The sequence below is a fragment of the Diabrotica undecimpunctata genome, chromosome 8 (assembly GCF_040954645.1).
Source record: "Diabrotica undecimpunctata isolate CICGRU chromosome 8, icDiaUnde3, whole genome shotgun sequence".
NCBI classification, from domain to species: Eukaryota; Metazoa; Arthropoda; class Insecta; order Coleoptera; family Chrysomelidae; genus Diabrotica; species Diabrotica undecimpunctata.
Window position 1 is genome coordinate 57,880,152 of NC_092810.1, and position 20,582 is coordinate 57,900,733.

General features: G+C 33.6%; 1 protein-coding gene across 7 annotated transcripts in view; it reads right to left on the minus strand.

Annotated features, from left to right (window-relative positions):
* Positions 1–20,582, minus strand: part of LOC140447590 (methyltransferase-like protein 22) — a 540,943-nt gene that overhangs the window by 128,564 nt on the left and 391,797 nt on the right. For all 7 annotated transcript variants that reach the window (XM_072540330.1, XM_072540329.1, XM_072540324.1 and 4 more), the window contains one exon: positions 18,974–19,059. In XM_072540330.1, the coding sequence (XP_072396431.1) occupies positions 18,974–19,052 (79 nt within the window). In that variant the 5' untranslated portion in view covers positions 19,053–19,059. The remainder of the gene's footprint in view (positions 1–18,973; positions 19,060–20,582) is intronic.

Genomic DNA, 20,582 nt, shown 5'->3' on the forward strand with positions numbered 1-20,582 from the left:
GGTTTTGATTATTCCTAGAGGCATATCTCTTGCATATAGTAAGTGGATAACGTCTTTTAATTTGACCCTATGTGTAGTGTCTTTTTTCATTTTCGAGAAAAATGAAATCTTCTATCTCAAGATAAAGTTGAAAATAATACATGGAAATTAAAAGGTTTTAAGTTTTGTTCTTCTTCTCTTCTCCCTCTTTTTTTTATATAGACATGATCCTGTCTGTTTTACAATGTGCCTCTTTACTACATTATTTGTTGTCATTCTGCTTATATGATCGTTTCGTTCTCCTCTTCTATTTCTTACCCAGTTTGTGATGTGCTCCACCTTGCATCTACGTCGTATATCTGTACTTCTAGCTCTGTCTCATAGTTTCTTTCCATCAATTTTTCTAAGTGTTTTTATCTCTGCTGGTTTTAACATCTTTTTTTTCCTCTTTGTTTTTAGTCCTGTTTCTGCTATTATGGGGCTGATGACTGTTTGGTAAATTCTACCTTTCGTTTCTTTCCTGATATTTTTATTTCTCCATATTGTTTCACTTAGGCAGCATACGGCTCTATTTGCTGTATTTCTTTGATCTTGAACTTTGGTTTGGAGCTTTTCATAGCTAGATAATGCGATGCCTTTATATTTAAACTCCATCACTTGTTCTATTATTTGACCTCTTCGCTCCAATTTACATCTTAGTAAATTTGCTATTGTAACTATGCATTTCCTCTTTTTTGAGATATTAACATAATAAATTTTATGTCGGTTGTATCAAATTGGTGCACCATACGTTGTAAATCAACTTTATTTTGAGAGAGTAGTATGGCGTTGTCTGCATAGCAGATTATTTTAAGTTGTTTTTCTCCGATTTGTTATCAATTTTTAGTTGGTAAATAGTATTCTAGAAAAAACCTTTAGTGGTAAGCCAGTCGCCGGCGCTCGGTCCACAGCGACAATCGACGCCTAAATGTTTCAGTAGAAACCTAAGACTGGTGAAAACACTGAATCTTTCTTTTGGAATATCAGTTATCTCGGCTCTATGTGTAGTGTCTTTTTTCATTTTCGAGAAAAATGAAATCTTCTATCTCAAGATAAAGTTTAAAATAATACATGGAAATTAAAAGGTTTTAGGTTTTGTTCTTCTTCTCTTCTCCCTCTACTTTTTATATAGACATGATCCTGTCTGTTTTACAATGTGCCTCTTTACTACTGTATTTGTTGTCATTCGGCTTATATGATCGTTTCGTTCTCCTCTTCTATTTCTTACCCAGTTTGTGATGTGCTCCAACTTGCATCTACGTCGTATATCTGTACTTCCAGCTCTGTCTTATAGTTTCTTTCGATTTGTTATCAATTTTTAGTTGGTAAATGGTATTCTAGAAAAAACCTTTAGTGGTAAGCCAGTCGCCGGCGCTCGGTCCACAGAGACATTCGACGCCTAAATGTTTCAGTAGAAACCTAAGACTGGTGAAAACACTGAATCTTTCTTTTGGAATATCAGTTATCTCGGCTCTATGTGTAGTGTCTTTTTTCATTTTCGAGAAAAATGAAATCTTCTGTCTCAAGATAAAGTTTAAAATAATACATGGAAATTAAAAGGTTTTAGGTTTTGTTCTTCTTCTCTTCTCCCTCTTCTTTTTATATAGACATGATCCTGTCTGTTTTACAATGTGCCTCTTTACTACTCTATTTGTTGTCATTCGGCTTATATGATCGTTTCGTTCTCCTCTTCTATTTCTTACCCAGTTTGTGATGTGCTCCAACTTGCATCTACGTCGTATATCTTTACTTCCAGCTCTGTCTCATAGTTTCTTTCCATCAATTTTTCTAAGTGTTTTTATCTCTGCTGGTTTTAACATTCTTTTTGTCCTCTTTGTTTTTAGTCCTGTTTCTGCTATTATGGGGCTGATGAATGTTTGGTAAATTCTAAATTTCGTTTCTTTCCTGATATTTTTATTTCTCCATATTGTTTCACTTAGGCAGCATACGGCTCTATTTGCTGTATTTCTTTGATCTTGAACTTTGGTTTGGAGCTTTTCATAGCTAGATAATGCGATGCCTATATAGTTAAACTCCATCACTTGTTCTATTATTTGACCTCTTCGCTCTAGTTTACATCTTAGTTAATTCGCTATTGTAACTATGCATTTCCCCTTTTTTGAGAAATCAACATATTAAATTTTCTGGCGGTTGTATCAAATTGGTGCACCATACGTTGTAAATCAACTTTATTCTGAGAGAGTAGTATGGCGTTGTCTGCATAGCAGATTATTTTAAGTTGTTTTTCTCCGATTTGTTATCAATTTTTAGTTCTGATTTTTTTACTATTTTATCCATAATCAGGCTGAACAATAGAGGGCTCAGAGAATCTACCTGTCTTACCCCATTGCCGCTTTTAATATGATCGGTTAATTATTTTTCTACTTTTACTTTTATTGTGTTGGTTTGGTAGATATTTTCGATCGTTTTGATTATTCCTAGAGGTATATCTCTTGCATACAGTAAGTGGATAACGTCTTTTAATTTGACCCGGTCAAATGCCTTTGTCAGGTCCACGAAACATAGATATGCCTGTTTGTTGTATTCTAATAATTACTATTGCAGTTGCCTCATTATAAATATAGCGTCGGTTAATGATCTTTCCGACCTTAAACCTTGTTGTTCTTCTGCTAGCGTTATAATTTCATTCAATTTATTTGTTATCATTTTGGTTGTTAATAATATTAAATAAAACAAGTTTCAATTTGTCCTTCTTCCTAGATTAAAAATCTGACTCTACAGATGCCCACAGGCAGCTGGTAAATGGTATTCTAGAAAAAACCTTTAGTGGTAAGCCAGTCGCCGGCGCTCGGTCCACAGCGACATTCGACGCCTAAATGTTTCAGTAGAAACCTAAGACTGGTGAAAACACTGAATCTTTCTTTTGGAATATCAGTTATCTCGGCTCGATGTGTAGTGTCGTTTTGCATTTTCGAGAAAAATGAAATCTTCTATCTCAAGATAAAGTTGAAAATAATACATGGAAATTAAAAGGTTTTAGGTTTTGTTCTTCTTCTCTTCTCCCTCTTCTTTTTATATAGACATGATCCTGTCTGTTTTACAATGTGCCTCTTTACTACTCTATTTGTTGTCATTCGGCTTATATGATCGTTTCGTTCTCCTCTTCTATTTCTTACCTAGTTTGTGATGTGCTCCACCTTACATCTACGTCCTATATCTGTACTTCTAGCTCTGTCTCATAGTTTCTTTCCATCAATTTTTCTAAGTGTTTTTATCTCTGCTAGTTTTAACATCCTTTTTGTCCTCTTTGTTTTTAGTCCTAGTTCTGCCACGTAGGTTATTATGGGACTGATGACTGTTTGGTAAATTCTACCTTTCGTTTCTTTCCTGATATTTTTATTTCTCCATATTGTTTCACTTAGGCAGCATACGGCTCTATTTGCTGTATTTCTTTGATCTTGAACTTTGGTTTAGAGCTTTTCATAGCTAGATAATGCGATGCCTATATAGTTAAACTCCATCACTTGTTCTATTATTTGACCTCTTCGCTCTAATTTACATCTTAGTAAATTCGCTAGTGTAACTATGCATTTCCTCTTTTTTGAGAAATCAACATATTAAATTTTCTGGCGGTTGTATTAAATTGGTGCACCATACGTTGTAAATCAACTTTATTCTGAGAGAGTAGTATGGCGTTGTCTGCATAGCAGATTATTTTAAGTTGTTTTTCTCCGATTTGTTATCCTTTTTTAGTTCTCATTTATTAATTATTTTATCCATAATCAGGCTGAACAATAGAGGGCTCAGGGAATCTACCTGTCTTACCCCACTGCCACTGTTAATATGATCGGTTAATTATTTTTCTACTTTTACTTTCATTGTGTTGGTTTGGTAGATATTTTCGATCGTTTTGATTATTCCTAGAGGTATATCTCTTGCATACAGTAAGTGGATAACGTCTTTTAATTTGACCCGGTCAAATGCCTTTGTCAGGTCCACGAAACATAGATATGCCTGTTTGTTGTATTCTAATAATTACTATTGCAGTTGCCTCATTATAAATATAGCGTCGGTTAATGATCTTTCCGACCTTAAACCTTGTTGTTCTTCTGCTAGCGTTATAATTTCATTCAATTTATTTGTTATCATTTTGGTTTTTAATAATATTAAATAAAACAAGTTTCAATTTGTCCTTCTTCCTAGATTAAAAATCTGACCCTACAGATGCCCACAGGCAGCTGGTAAATGGTATTCTAGAAAAAACCTTTAGTGGTAAGCCAGTCGCCGGCGCTCGGTCCACAGCGACATTCGACGCCTAAATGTTTCAGTAGAAACCTAAGACTGGTGAAAACACTGAATCTTTCTTTTGGAATATCAGTTATCTCGGCTCTATGTGTAGTGCCTTTTTTCATTTTCGAGAAAAATGAAATCTTCTATCTCAAGATAAAGTTTAAAATAATACATGGAAATTAAAAGGTTTTAGGTTTTGTTCTTCTTCTCTTCTCCCTCTTCTTTTTATATAGACATGATCCTGTCTGTTTTACAATGTGCCTCTTTACTACTCTATTTGTTGTCATTCGGCTTATATGATCGTTTCGTTCTCCTCTTCTATTTCTTACCCAGTTTGTGATGTGCTCCACCTTACATCTACGTCGTATATCTGTACTTCTAGCTCTGTCTCATAGTTTCTTTCCATCAATTTTTCTAAGTGTTTTTATCTCTGCTGGTTTTAACATCCTTTTTGTCCTCTTTGTTTTTAGTCCTAGTTCTGCCACGTAGGTTATTATGGGGCTAATGACTGTTTGGTAAATTCTACCTTTCGTTTCTTTCCTGATATTTTTATTTCTCCATATTGTTTCACTTAGGCAGCATACGGCTCTATTTGCTGTATTTCTTTGATCTTGAACTTTGGTTTGGAGCTTTTCATAGCAAGATAATGCGATGCCTATATAGTTAAACTCCATCACTTGTTCTATTATTTGACCTCTTCGCTCTAATTTACATCTTAGTAAATTCGCTATTGTAACTATGCATTTCCTCTTTTATGAGAAATCAACATATTAAATTTTCTGGCTGTTGTATTAAATTGGTGCACCATACGTTCTAAATCAACTTTAATCTGAGAGAGTAGTATGGCGTTGTCTGCATAGCAGATTATTTTAAGTTGTTTTTCTCCGATTTGTTATCCTTTTTTAGTTCTCATTTATTTATTATTTTATCCATAATCAGGCTGAACAATAGAGGGCTCAGGGAATCTACCTGTCTTACCCCACTGCCACTTTTAATATGATCGGTTAATTATTTTTCTACTTTTACTTTTATTGTGTTGGTTTGGTAGATATTTTCGATCGTTTTGATTATTCCTAGAGGTATATCTCTTGCATACCGTAAGTGGATAACGTCTTTTAATTTGACCCGGTCAAATGCCTTTGTCAGGTCCACGAAACATAGATATGCCTGTTTGTTGTATTCTAATAATTACTATTGCAGTTGCCTCATTATAAATATAGCGTCGGTTAATGATCTTTCCGACCTTAAACCTTGTTGTTCTTCTGCTAGCGTTATAATTTCATTCAATTTATTTGTTATCATTTTGGTTGTTAATAATATTAAATAAAACAAGTTTCAATTTAACCATCTTCCTAGATTAAAAATCTGACCCTATAGATGCTCACAGGCAGCTGGTAAATGGTATTCTAGAAAAAACCTTTAGCGGTAAGCCAGTCGCCGGCGCTCGGTCCACAGCGACATTCGACGCCTAAATGTTTCAGTAGAAACCTAAGACTGGTGAAAACACTGAATCTTTCTTTTGGAATATCAGTTATTTCGGCTCGATGTGTAGTGTCTTTTTTCATTTTTGAGAAAAATGAAATCTTCTATCTCAAGATAAAGTTGAAAATAATACATGGAAATTAAAAGGTTTTAGGTTTTGTTCTTCTTCTCTTCTCCCTCTTCTTTTTATATAGACATGATCCTGTCTGTTTTACAATGTGCCTCTTTACTACTCTATTTGTTGTCATTCGGCTTATATGATCGTTTCGTTCTCCTCTTCTATTTCTTACCCAGTTTGTGATGTGCTCCACCTTACATCTACGTCGTATATCTGTACTTCTAGCTCTGTCTCATAGTTTCTTTCCATCAATTTTTCTAAGTGTTTTTATCTCTGCTGGTTTTAACATCCTTTTTGTCCTCTTTGTTTTTAGTCCTAGTTCTGCCACGTAGGTTATTATGGGGCTGATGACTGTTTGGTAAATTCTACCTTTCGTTTCTTTCCTGATATTTTTATTTCTCCATATTGTTTCACTTAGGCAGCATACGGCTCTATTTGCTGTATTTCTTTGATCTTGAACTTTGGTTTGGAGCTTTTCATAGCAAGATAATGCGATGCCTATATAGTTAAACTCCATCACTTGTTCTATTATTTGACCTCTTCGCTCTAATTTACATCTTAGTAAATTCGCTATTGTAACTATGCATTTCCTCTTTTATGAGAAATCAACATATTAAATTTTCTGGCTGTTGTATTAAATTGGTGCACCATACGTTCTAAATCAACTTTATTCTGAGAGAGTAGTATGGCGTTGTCTGCATAGCAGATTATTTTAAGTTGTTTTTCTCCGATTTGTTATCCTTTTTTAGTTCTCATTTATTTATTATTTTATCCATAATCAGGCTGAACAATAGAGGGCACAGGGAATCTACCTGTCTTACCCCACTGCCACTTTTAATATGATCGGTTAATTATTTTTCTACTTTTACTTTTATTGTGTTGGTTTGGTAGATATTTTCGATCGTTTTGATTATTCCTAGAGGTATATCTCTTGCATACCGTAAGTGGATAACGTCTTTTAATTTGACCCGGTCAAATGCCTTTGTCAGGTCCACGAAACATAGATATGCCTGTTTGTTGTATTCTAATAATTACTATTGCAGTTGCCTCATTATAAATATAGCGTCGGTTAATGATCTTTCCGACCTTAAACCTCCACCTTACATCTACGTCGTATATCTGTACTTCTAGCTCTGTCTCATAGTTTCTTTCCATCAATTTTTCTAAGTGTTTTTATCTCTGCTGGTTTTAACATCCTTTTTGTCCTCTTTGTTTTTAGTCCTAGTTCTGCCACGTAGGTTATTATGGGGCTAATGACTGTTTGGTAAATTCTACCTTTCGTTTCTTTCCTGATATTTTTATTTCTCCATATTGTTTCACTCAGGCAGCATACGGCTCTATTTGCTGTATTTCTTTGATCTTGAACTTTGGTTTGGAGCTTTTCATAGCTAGATAATGCGATGCCTTTATATTTAAACTCCATCACTTGTTCTATTATTTGACCTCTTCGCTCCAATTTACATCTTAGTAAATTTGCTATTGTAACTATGCATTTCCTCTTTTTTGAGATATTAACATAATAAATTTTATGTCGGTTGTATCAAATTGGTGCACCATACGTTGTAAATCAACTTTATTTTGAGAGAGTAGTATGGCGTTGTCTGCATAGCAGATTATTTTAAGTTGTTTTTCTCCGATTTGTTATCAATTTTTAGTTCTGATTTTTTTATTATTTTATCCATAATCAGGCTGAACAATAGAGGGCTCAGAGAATCTACCTGTCTTACCCCATTGCCGCTTTTAATATGATCGGTTAATTATTTTTCTACTTTTACTTTTATTGTGTTGGTTTGGTAGATATTTTCGATCGTTTTGATTATTCCTAGAGGTATATCTCTTGCATACATTAAGTGGATAACGTCTTTTAATTTGACCCGGTCAAATGCCTTTGTAAGGTCCACGAAACATAGATGTGCCTGTTTGTTGTATTCTAATAATTACTATTGCAGTTGCCTCATTATAAATATAGCGTCGGTTAATGATCTTTCCGACCTTAAACCTTGTTGTTCTTCTGCTAGCGTTATAATTTCATTCAATTTATTTGTTATCATTTTGGTTGTTAATAATATTAAATAAAACAAGTATCAATTTGTCCTTCTTCTTAGATTAAAAATCTGACCCTATAGATGCTCACAGGCAGCTGGTAAATGGTATTCTAGAAAAAACCTTTAGTGGTAAGCCAGTCGCCGGCGCTCGGTCCACAGCGACATTCGACGCCTAAATGTTTCAATAGAAACCTAAGACTGGTGAAAACACTGAATCTTTCTTTTGGAATATCAGTTATCTCGGCTCTTTGTGTAGTGTCTTTTTTCATTTTCGAGAAAAATGAAATCTTCTATCTCAAGATAAAGTTGAAAATAATTCATCGAAATTAAAAGGTTTTAGGTTTTGTTCTTCTCCTCTTTTCTTTCTTCTTTTTATATAGACATGATCTTGTCTGTTTTTTAATGTGCCTCCAGTAAGTTGTCATTCCATCGTTTGTATCGTGTTCCCACTGATCGTCATCATTGGGGAACCGCCTCTTGTCGTCTTTACTACTCTATTTGTTGTTATTCGGCTAATATTATCGTTTCATTCTACTCTTCTATTTCTTACCCAGTTTGTGATGTGCTCCAGCTTGCATTTACGTCGTATATCTGTACTTCTAGCTCTGTCCCATAGTGTCTTACCATCAATTTTTCTCAGTGTTTTTATGTCTGCTGTTTATAACGTCCTCTTTGTCCTGTTTGTTTCAGGTCCTGTTTCTGCTGCGTAGGTCATTATTGGTCCGAGAACCGTTTGGTAAATTCTACGTTTCGTTTCTTTCCTGATATTTTTATTTTTCCATATTGTTTCATATTTCGCTGTATTATTTGATCTTGCGCTTCGGTTTCGAGCTATCCGTAGATAAATAATGCGATGCCTAGATATTTAAACTCCATCACTTGTTCTATTATTTAGCCTCCCCGCTCCAATTTACATCTTAGTAAATTTGCTGTTGTAACCATGCATTTCCTCGTTTTTGAGAAATTAACATATTAAATTTTCTGGCAATTATATTAAATTGGTGCAGCATACGTTGTAAATCAACTTCACTTTGAGAGAGTAGTATGGCGTCGTCTGCATAGCAGATTATTTTAAGTTGTTTTTCTCCGATTTGTTATCCTTTTTTAGTTCTTATTTTTTTATTATTTCATCCATTATCAGGCTGAACAATAGAGGACTCGGGGAATCTACCTGTCTTACTTAATTGCCAGCTTCAATGAGGTCGCTTAATTCTTCTTCTACTTTTACTTTTATTGTGTTGGTTTGTTAGATATTTTCGATGGTTTTGATTATTTCTAGAGGTATACCTCTTGCATACAGTAAGTGGATATCGTCTATTAATTTGGCCCGGTCAAATGCCTTTGTAAGGTTCACAAAACATAGATATGCCGGTTTGTTGTATTCTAATAATTACTATTGCAGTTGCCTCATTATAAATATAGCGTCGGTTAATGATCTTTCCGACCTTAAACCTTGTTGTTCTTCTGCTAGCGTTATAATTTCATTCAATTTATTTGTTATCACTTTGGTTGTTTATTTTAGTGTTGTGTTGAATAAATTAATTCCTCTGTAATTTTTTTGGTCCGATTTGTCTTCCGTTTTGAAGAGAAGCATTAGGATGCTTGATCTTCATTCTTGAGAAATTCTGTTTTGTTCTATTATTTTTTGGATTAGTTTTATTAGTTGTTTGGTCAAATCTGGTCCTCCGTACTTTAGGAGTTCGTTCGATATTCTGTCCTCCCCTGGTGATTTTCTATTTTTGTGTTTTGTTATGTTTGAATATTAGAAATTATTATGATGAAGTATGTAATGGTTTAATTAAAGTGGTGTTAGACTAGTGCATAACAATGTTGTTGCTTGTTTCTAAAACATACTTCTCTGATTTTGTGTAATCTTATTGTAGACATTTTCCTATTATTTCGTCATTAGTAATATTAAATAAAACAAGTTTCAATTTGTCCTTCTTCCTAGATTAAAAATCTGACCCTATAGATGCTCACAGGCAGCTGGTAAATGGTATTCTAGAAAACACCTGTCGCTGTGATCCGGCACTCGTTTCACAGCGATATTCGACGCCTAAATGTTTCAGTAGAAACCTAAGACTGGTGAAAACACTGAATCTTTCTTTTGGAATATCAATTATCTCGGCTCTTTGTGTAGTGTCTTTTATTTCCAAAAAATAAAGTTTTCTAATTTTTACCAATTTATTCTAAGTCTTCTAAATATGTGAATTTCTTTTCTTGTTTGTTAATTGGCAGTTCTACTTTTACCTTATATCTTTGATATGTTATTGCTGTTACTTGTTGTATTTTAGTCATGTTGTTACGTTTAATGTACTATATTGCAGGTTAATTGAGCAGCAAGTTAGCAATTTCAACACCTTTTTTCTTCGTTTTTAATAGAGGCGTTTAATTTCACTTAGATCTTTTATACCGTATATCAGTCTTTATAATGTTAATACTTTGGCGTGTTGAGGAAGCACTGCGGAATTTGTCTGTTTTAGTATATGAATGATATCTTTCAAGTGATACCAATTAAATAGTTCTATTGAATAAATTAAACATATAGACAGGTTTATAAAACTCAGTTAATTTTTCACTTAATTGTTTAAAGGCATTATTTTATTTTTTGTTAAAAATTTTAATTTTAACGATGTAGTTTTGTTTCTCGGTAAGTCAAGGCTTTTTAACTCCGCCTACAGGATCATTGACATACTACCTCAATGATCTTGTTGCCGGTCCTAAGCCCGGAAAAAGGAGGAAGGTTCTTGGGTCAGATTAGCACTTTAACCAAGTTAAAAAAACCTTGTCTTTCAAAAGAAAAAAATTTTTTTTTTGGTTTTCTGTACAGACTATTTATGACTTATTTTAAAATTTTGCGACTCTCAGATCAACGATGTTGCTAAAACATTTTATAGTGGAGAAGTTGCGTAACCAGCGGAAGGTTCTAGTAGTTTTAAAAAGATCAAGAACGATCTAATCGAGAATGGAGACAACATAACGACAGTTAAATTCCAGTCAGCAGATGAGTACTTATGAAAATAATCAGGGAAATGTATCGTAAAATTGATGAAACTTCTAGTTAAACCAATGAGAAATTAGAAATTTCCAGAAATTGTAATTAGACATTCAAAAATGTTTGTATATTGTTTGTATAGGTACAATTAGAAATCACGGTCTAAGTATTTTCAAAATTTTGTAAAATCCTTTGAATTGTTGAATGACTTGTAATTAGTTTATTGAGGTACCTATGTTAAGCTAAATAAATATCTGACAATTCGCGCACTATTGCCAGAATAAAACATTTTTATTATTGCTACTTTCTCCTCAACTGAATACATTTTTAATCAACTTTATTGATTTTTAGACAATAAATCACAAAATAAAAATTTTGGCAATTCAAATATTGTCAAATATCCGAAACATCCATACACATTCTTGCACAGCGTGTGGCCTAACTTTAAGGGGTGGCCTGAAAAATGTATTATATTCTTGCAAAATTTTGAAATACGTTTAATTCGTATAACAATTTTAACATTTGTTTTTTTTTTCTATACATATTTCAGTCCTCTACAAATAGTTTTTCTTGACTTTTGGTGTAAAATAATTAGGGAAGGAGGAATTCAACAATTTACAATTTTTCACTGGGTTTTCTATGGCCCATTTGACGATTCACTGAAAGTCTGAAAATGCCTAATTATCTCTTAAATGGAATGTCCAAATTGTACAAGAACTAAGACACGCCTATTCTGTAATATAGAGATTTTCAATGTGATGCTTATAATGTTGCCAGGTTTAAGGTTTTTCTGATATCATTAGTCACTTTGGTTTTGTGTACAAAATACTCTGTAGATTGTAAGTATTATTATTGGAATCCCTAATTCAATACGAGTTCAACAATATCTAAAACTTGGTATTTTTTCTGGTCGTGAAGGTCTTAAATAAATAAAACTTCTTAGTGCCAAAGAGTTTTGAAGTAATTTAGTAAATTTAGATTTCTGTGATTTTGACATAATTTTTAAAACTAACAATAGCTTGACGTTTATTGAAAAGCTTTGTAAAATAAATTGTATTAATAACTAAAGCTGATAGTTAGTTTATGTGTTACAGTAAAGAAAGTTTTTAATAAAAAAGAGCGAATTATAAAGTACTTAACTTGTTCAATAATATTCTCCCCAACCATTTTTCTATTCATAAGACGACGATATCAAAAATTGTAAAGCGCTTTAAGGAAACTGAACGGATAAAAGATGGCATTCGAATAGATATATCATGAACTATTATACATTACAATAAAACTTTAGATATTGTTCTGTAACTACTTTCTTGTGACATTTTAAAGTAATTATTATTTAAAAGAAATAAGCAACAATTAAAGTTTAAAGTAAATTTATTGACGTTTCAATTTCTACTTCGGAAATCGTTCCCAAAATACAAACATTAGTTTTGAGAAATGTGAGCGAAGACGCAGGTGTGTTTGTCCTTACACCTTGTCCCGATGCCTAAATCGTTTCTTAAAAATTCAGAAATATTCCCCCTGACCCCCTCGATGTATATAAAGGATATGTTTACATTTAAAATACATACCTTCGACTTTCCTTTCATTGGTAAAATTACCTGAGAAGGATATTTTTCAACTTTCGTTAATGTGTGGAATTTTCAATAGTAATACCACTAGTGATTCAATTTTCGCGATAAGTCTGTCGATTTACTTCTAAACGAAACTGAGTTGCTTGAAAGCACCACGAGTCCGTAGGACGAGTGGTGTTTTCTTTAAGAAACTCAGTTGATTTTAGAAATAAAAGACAGACTTATAAGCTAAATTAAATCACGAGTGGTATTTTATTAGACTATTTCATGAACAAAGTAATAGGTCAAAAATTCAGTAGAATGAGAGAAAGGAATTTAATAATAATACATTTGATCTAGGTAACCCAAATCTACCCATTTTTTGAATAATTCACAATTAGTCATATAATCATGAAATATTTATTATAACTATAAATAATTTGTTATAATTATTTTTTACCTATAACAATAAATAATTTATACACGAAAAAAATACATTATTCTCGACTATTATTATTATAAACGGTGCAATTGTAAAAATTTTGCTTCTTTTGGAGTCCCTCTGGCGTGTCTTCGTCCCATTGTAAGCACATATTTTTATATTCATTCGAAGTCATAGCGACAGAACTCATGTTCCTTTTATCGGGTACAGTTTGCAATAATTTTCTCTTACTATCACGAGCCGCTCTCGCTTCCTTGAAGGTTATATCTTTGAAGGGATCAATATGTCTCTGATACTCACAGAAATATTTTTCTTGTACCAATTTTGCAGTAGTGTTACATATGGTTTTAATAACACTCTCCTTGTAATCACTACCATCAATTTTTTGCATGTTGAAGGCCCAGTCTTTTAGAATGAATGCTAGTCTTTCGTTGTTATTTTCTGCATCTAATTTGTAGTTGCGATCCACACAGAACATCATAAATTGTCTCCATATATAAGATTTAGATTTTTTTGTGTTACTCGGTATATTTTCTTCAATATTTTGGTTTATAACTTCGTTTGAAGTACCACCGAAATGACTCATTTTGACGTATACAGATACAATAATTTTTTTGGTAAACGTCAAACTTTGCTTTACGATCGGTATCCATGGTTACGTCGTTGAAAACACGAAGCTGATAGACCAATCAGAATTGAAAGACAGTTGGTGTTTTCGCGATAACACAAGCTGTCTTTGGTTTGTGATTGGTCAGATTATGTGAAAATTTTAAGATGAGTGAAATAGTCGAATGACTCAAACCGATAATTTGGAAATCATTAATCCCTTCATTGTTATGATTCTTTGACGATTTTAGAAGCTTATGTCTAGAAAGTTATTTGAATGCAAACTATCGGCGCCATACAGATTATTAGATGGTACAAAAGAATTTTATAAATCTTAAACTATTATACAGTGTGATATTCGCTCCGTGCCTGACCATGGTAGGGGTACTTTGAAACGATGCCAGCGTGCGTAGCGGCGAAATATGACACAATTGGACCTACCTTTTTACGCATAAATTTTATCAAAAATGTGTGCAAATACATATTGCGTATTTAACTGTGCTAATAATAGCAAAAATAGTAAGTGTAGTTTTAATAGGTTCCCAAAGATTACATATAAATTAGAGAAAAGAAAAAGATGGATCCGTGTTATTAATATGAAAAAGTAAATATCAGGTAACTTCATTTTTATGCAATTGAAATAGGAAAAATTTTAATAATTTACCTTAAATGATATTTTATAAGGCTTCAAGGCTGCAGAGTGCCTGATGACTTTAGCTTGTATAGCGTAACTTTTACTATTACTGTTTATAAATATATGCTCTTTCACGTGAAAAACTTGATTTGCTAGTACTAGATTTTTCACTTTTGTTTCCGTTTGTGGTTGAAAAGATATATTATGATGAATTTTGAGAGACCCAGTTTTTAATACTACATTTATTTTGTACATAAACTGAAAAAATATAATTAAAAAGTTAATTATTAATAATTGTCAATTTCGCATGAATTTAACAATGTCAAACATATGTCATATGTTTAACCTGAAAATTGGTAGGTCCAAAACTGTCAGATGAAGGCAGTAGGTGTCGCATCAGTCACGCACGGAGCGAATAATGATATGATATAAAATAAAATAAAAATATTAAATATTGTTGTTACGCAACAAAGTGTTTGTATTTTGAGAACGATTTCCGAAGTGGAAATTGAAACGTCAATAAATTTCCTTTAACCTTTAATTGTGGCTTATTCAAATTAAAATAATAAAAACTTTAGTTGAATGAAGAGTTTCGACAAAAATCCACATACATCCTTACGCAAAACTGCACAAATACATGATGTAGGTTATTCTTCAGACTTGCGTCTTTTACATAAGAATTAATTTAAACCCTACAAAATTCAGTTGTTGCAAGAATTAAATGAAGTTGACTACGACTAAAGACTACATTTTAGTGGTGTAATAATAATGACGAGAACTGTGGGAATGTAAATCGGGCAAATTTAAAGTATTGAAGTGGGGTAAATCCACAGTGGATACGTGAAAACAATACTCAAAGACCACCAGAACTGAATGTATGATCGGAAATAGTAGATAAACTTCATTCACAATTATAGGAACTGACTTATGCAGAATTTAAAAGTAACCCGCTGATAAAGTAGACGCCATAAAGAGATTTGCATCTTCAGGCAAATAGTACAAAGGGCCGGCTTACGAATTTTATATTTTATTTGGCATTTACATTACATATTTAATTTAAATAAATATCTAGATAATTAAGGGGAAAAATACATAAACTGATAACTTATTCAATATACAAAATCAACAAATGCAAAAGTATTTTTTTATTTACTTTTTACTTTAAATGTTTTATTTAATTATTAGAAGGCCATGAATTTAAACTTGAACATACTTTTTAATACCTACAAACATTTTAAAATAACATTTTCTTGTATATCTAAATTTAAAATATAGCCCTCTCTACCACTTAATACTTTATAAGATTGATTAACGATTTTATGTGATGCACAACCTTTAGTGAAGAATAATTTTTTTTCGTGAAATTATTAATAAAGAAATTTATTATTTTTTGCTAACTATTTCAGACATGAAACGGAAAAGTTAAACATAAGTCAACATGAATAAATATGAACCTTTTAAAACGAGTAAATCGGTACTCACCTGAGGGACCGCAGACGTTCGGATACAATTAGCGTCTCTTTGTAAAGACAATGACCTCGAATTTACTAAAGTAACAAGATATTTACTTAACACACACACACACACACACACACACACACACACACACACACACACACACACACACACACACACACACACACACACACACACACACACACACACACACACACACACACACACACACACACACACACACACACACACACACACACACACACACACACACACACACACACACACACACACACACACACACACACACACACACACACACACACACACACACACACACACACACACACACACACACACACACACACACACACACACACACACACACACACACACACACACACACACACACACACACACACACACACACACACACACACACACACACACACACACACACACACACACACACACACACACACACACACACACACACACACACACACACACACACACACACACACACACACACACACACACACACACACACACACACACACACACACACACACACACACACACACACACACACACACACACACACACACACACACACACACACACACACACACACACACACACACACACACACACACACACACACACACACACACACACACACACACACACACACACACACACACACACACACACACACACACACACACACACACACACACACACACACACACACACACACACACACACACACACACACACACACACACACACACACACACACACACACACACACACACACACACACACACACACACACACACACACACACACACACACACACACACACACACACACACACACACACACACACACACACACACACACACACACACACACACACACACACACACACACACACACACACACACACACACACACACACACACACACACACACACACACACACACACACACACACACACACACACACACACACACACACACACACACACACACACACACACACACACACACACACACACACACACACACACACACACACACACACACACACACACACACACACACACACACACACACACACACACACACACACACACACACACACACACACACACACACACACACACACACACACACACACACACACACACACACACACACACACACACACACACACACACACACACACACACACACACACACACACACACACACACACACACACACACACACACACACACACACACACACACACACACACACACACACACACACACACACACACACACACACACACACACACACACACACACACACACACACACACACACACACACACACACACACACACACACACACACACACACACACACACACACACACACACACACACACACACACACACACACACACACACACACACACACACACACACACACACACACACACACACACACACACACACACACACACACACACACACACACACACACACACACACACACACACACACACACACACACACACACACACATTGTATTATAATTATCAATATATATTTCGAACTCTTGAATAACAGTTGGTTTTTCATTTTATTGGTTGTTTCGTATTTATCATTTTGAGTCTTCGTCGAATAATATTTGGACTTCTTTATCTATATGTCCTGTAGTTGGGGCGTACACTTGAATGATCTTTAATCAGTGTGTTTTGCTAATGTTGAATTATGAAGCGGAAACGTTGACTATGATAAGGAGTGCAGTAAAAAAGATCCGTGTGGCTCAAAGGGGGATGGAGTGTGCAAACAGCAGCTACGACGAAGATCAGGAGTGGCTGATGCTAAAGAGAGAATAGCTACACGGAAGTGGAACTGAGCAGGTCAAGCAGCCCGAATGACGGATAACATATGGACAAATCGGATACTAGAATGGAAACCAAGCGATGATGCCTACCGAAGAAAAGGTCGTCCACTAACACGTTGAACTGACGTTCTAAAACGTTGCTATAGGAATTGCATGCAAGAGGCACAATTAGGCAAGAGGGAAAATTATAAGGGAGATCCATGTCCAGCAGTGGACAAGCGAAGCTTTAATGATGATATGAACGTATATGCATTATGCTTTTTTTTACATTATTCTCTACTAAAAAATGGTCTATTTGATTTACCGTTTGACAATCTGGCAACCTGTAAGTGCCTTTATGTATCCATCCTCTGAAAGTAGGTGCTTTTTATGAAAAGGTTTTTTTTCTTTGGAAAATGAATTAGCATGTGACCATTTTCTTTTATATTAAATACAAGCTGTATTTTCCTATCGTATTTATAAATATATCTTTTCTATCTATTTTGGCATTGGCATCTCCAAGAACTATTTTAAAATCGTACTTGGGCATGTTTTCACATACTTGGTCCAGTAAATTATCAAACTCTTTCTTTGCCTCTATTTGGTTTTCTTCAGAAGGCGCGTGTATATTTATAAATGAAATTTTTTGCAATTAGTCTATCGGATATTGACCTGAATTCGACAATTGACGCTCTAAATTTCTTATATATTAAAAAACCTATACCTAGCATTCTATTATTTCCTCCGGTACTAAATAATAAGTAATAAGTAATCTATATTCTACCTAAATTGCCATAATTGCTTCATTTCTTGTAACGCTACGATCTGAAATTATTGTCCAAGTTCAAGTACCATTTGCTTCAATTTTCCTTCTTTGAAGCTTTCTCTTATATCCCTCTTACATTACTTCATTTGATTTTATTATTTTTTTTTTGTTTGGTCTTTTTCTTTTTGTGTTTTTTTTTTTCGTTGCCGGGTTATCTCTGTAATAATGTCTTCATGTCTTAATGTCGTTATACTTTATTAGTTTTTTGAACTGGTATAATTTATTTTTTACAGATTTTCTCTTTTACCGATCCACTTTAATACTTCATTATCAACAATTAACTTTTGATACCCTATCCTATATTCTTTTCTTCTTTAGCAGTTGTTCTAATGTATGTGTGGTTCAACAAATCCTTGAGTTTATTTTTGTTTTTATTATTTTTTCGGGATATATTAGTATTTAATATTTGCAGTTCCTGGATAATGTTGTTCATCTTCCCGGTTTATACATACTTGGAACGTTCCACGTACCTATTTTTAATCTTTAGTTGATTATCTCTTATCGAGGGATTTGCTAGTTTACGACCTGAAAAGCCCCTTCTCCTTTTCTACCGGATCTTGGTTTCTGACCCCCTGATCAGTAAAAAAAGTATATTTAATAGCGATACTAAAATATGTCATAGTATAATAATCACATCATACATACATAAACATAGTAAAACTTACTTTTATCATCAAAAGTCGGTTTCTTTCGTGTGAAATAATTATTTTCTTTATATATTTCAGAAGAAACCTCGTCATCCATTTTAAATCTGTAATAAAAAAATTCTTATTAAGCAAGATTAATTATTATTAAGCATTTGTCATTTAGAGATATAAAACAAACTTTTGATAATAACTATTTATTATGTGTAGCCTATATTAATATTTTTGGGTTCTGCAGCTGGAATCATTTTTTTTAAAACAATCTCCATTGTGAAAAATAATTTTACATTGGAGATTTTACATTCTCAACTTATAAACCCATGTTACCTTTTACTTATGGACCTTCTTAACCTTTAGCAGGCTAACAACCGAGTTATAATATCGAAAATAAAACCGGACTAGCAAAATCGATAGCAACTTTTATAATTAACGTTGTAATAAACTACAAAATATTCATGCAGAAGAAGACATAAATCCTTTGGACAAAAAAACTAATATTAAAGAAGTAGAGGAGTTATTAACTATACCTTTGTGCTGTGAACTGCTAACAATTCATAATTTGCTTATAGGAGGTTAAAAGGAAGGGGGCTGAACAATTACTTTGCTTGGAGACAGGATAAGCAAATAAATTATAACGTTTGCGAATGGCTACTCGTGTTTTAGTTAGAGAGCTAGGTCGTGGATAAGGACTCCTTTATTTGGGAAGGACTGGAAGGACTAACTACAAAAAAGAAATAAAAAAAATACTTAGAGAAATGTCCTGGGCAACACTAAACTATACACACTTAAATTATATACTAAAATAATAGGGGATAAATTAAAAGCCGAAGCTGAAAACAACCTAGAAGAAGAACAAGTGGCCTTCAGAAAACAAAAACAGACAATAGATAATAGTTTTGTACTATGACATATAATAGAAAGAAAAATAGAGAGGCAAGGAACAACATTATATTTATTTACTCGGGATTATACTGAAAACTTCGAGTAAACTAATACAAGTAGTAAAAGCAGTATATAAAAATACTAAAGCGAAAGAACAAATCAGGGAGGAAGGTCAGACGGTTTTTTTTCTAGAAAGAGGAGTGAAACAAGTGGATCAACTGAGTTCCCTTACCATTTCTAATAATTATAGATAAATTAATAAAAAATACATGATCTAAAACGAGGTCCCTCCAAACAACAGTTGGATACAATCGACTTACCACTACACAAATTAAAACGCTACGGTTTACTGTCATAATCATTGACGAAAGCTTAGACTATTAATTAAAAAGCACATCTAACGAAGCACCCGAGTTTTATTTTGCTTCCTCAGGTAAAAAGGGTATCTCCCATCATTATCTCCTTTTCACTCATATATATATATATATATATATATATATATATATATAACAGAATGACAACATTTAAGACATGCTATGATAACAATATCAATGTTTTATCTTTTCTACTTTTTGTAAAAATAAACCTTTACCTTTAAATTTTTTTGTGAAGATACCGATTTGTAAAAACCGGTTTGTATAGAAATTTTTAGTTATTATTCCTCAGTCTAATTGTATTCAGTGTAAGAAAATGCCTCGAGTTCGAAGACATCAAAATTACCACCATGTAAGCGATTTTGACAGGGGCA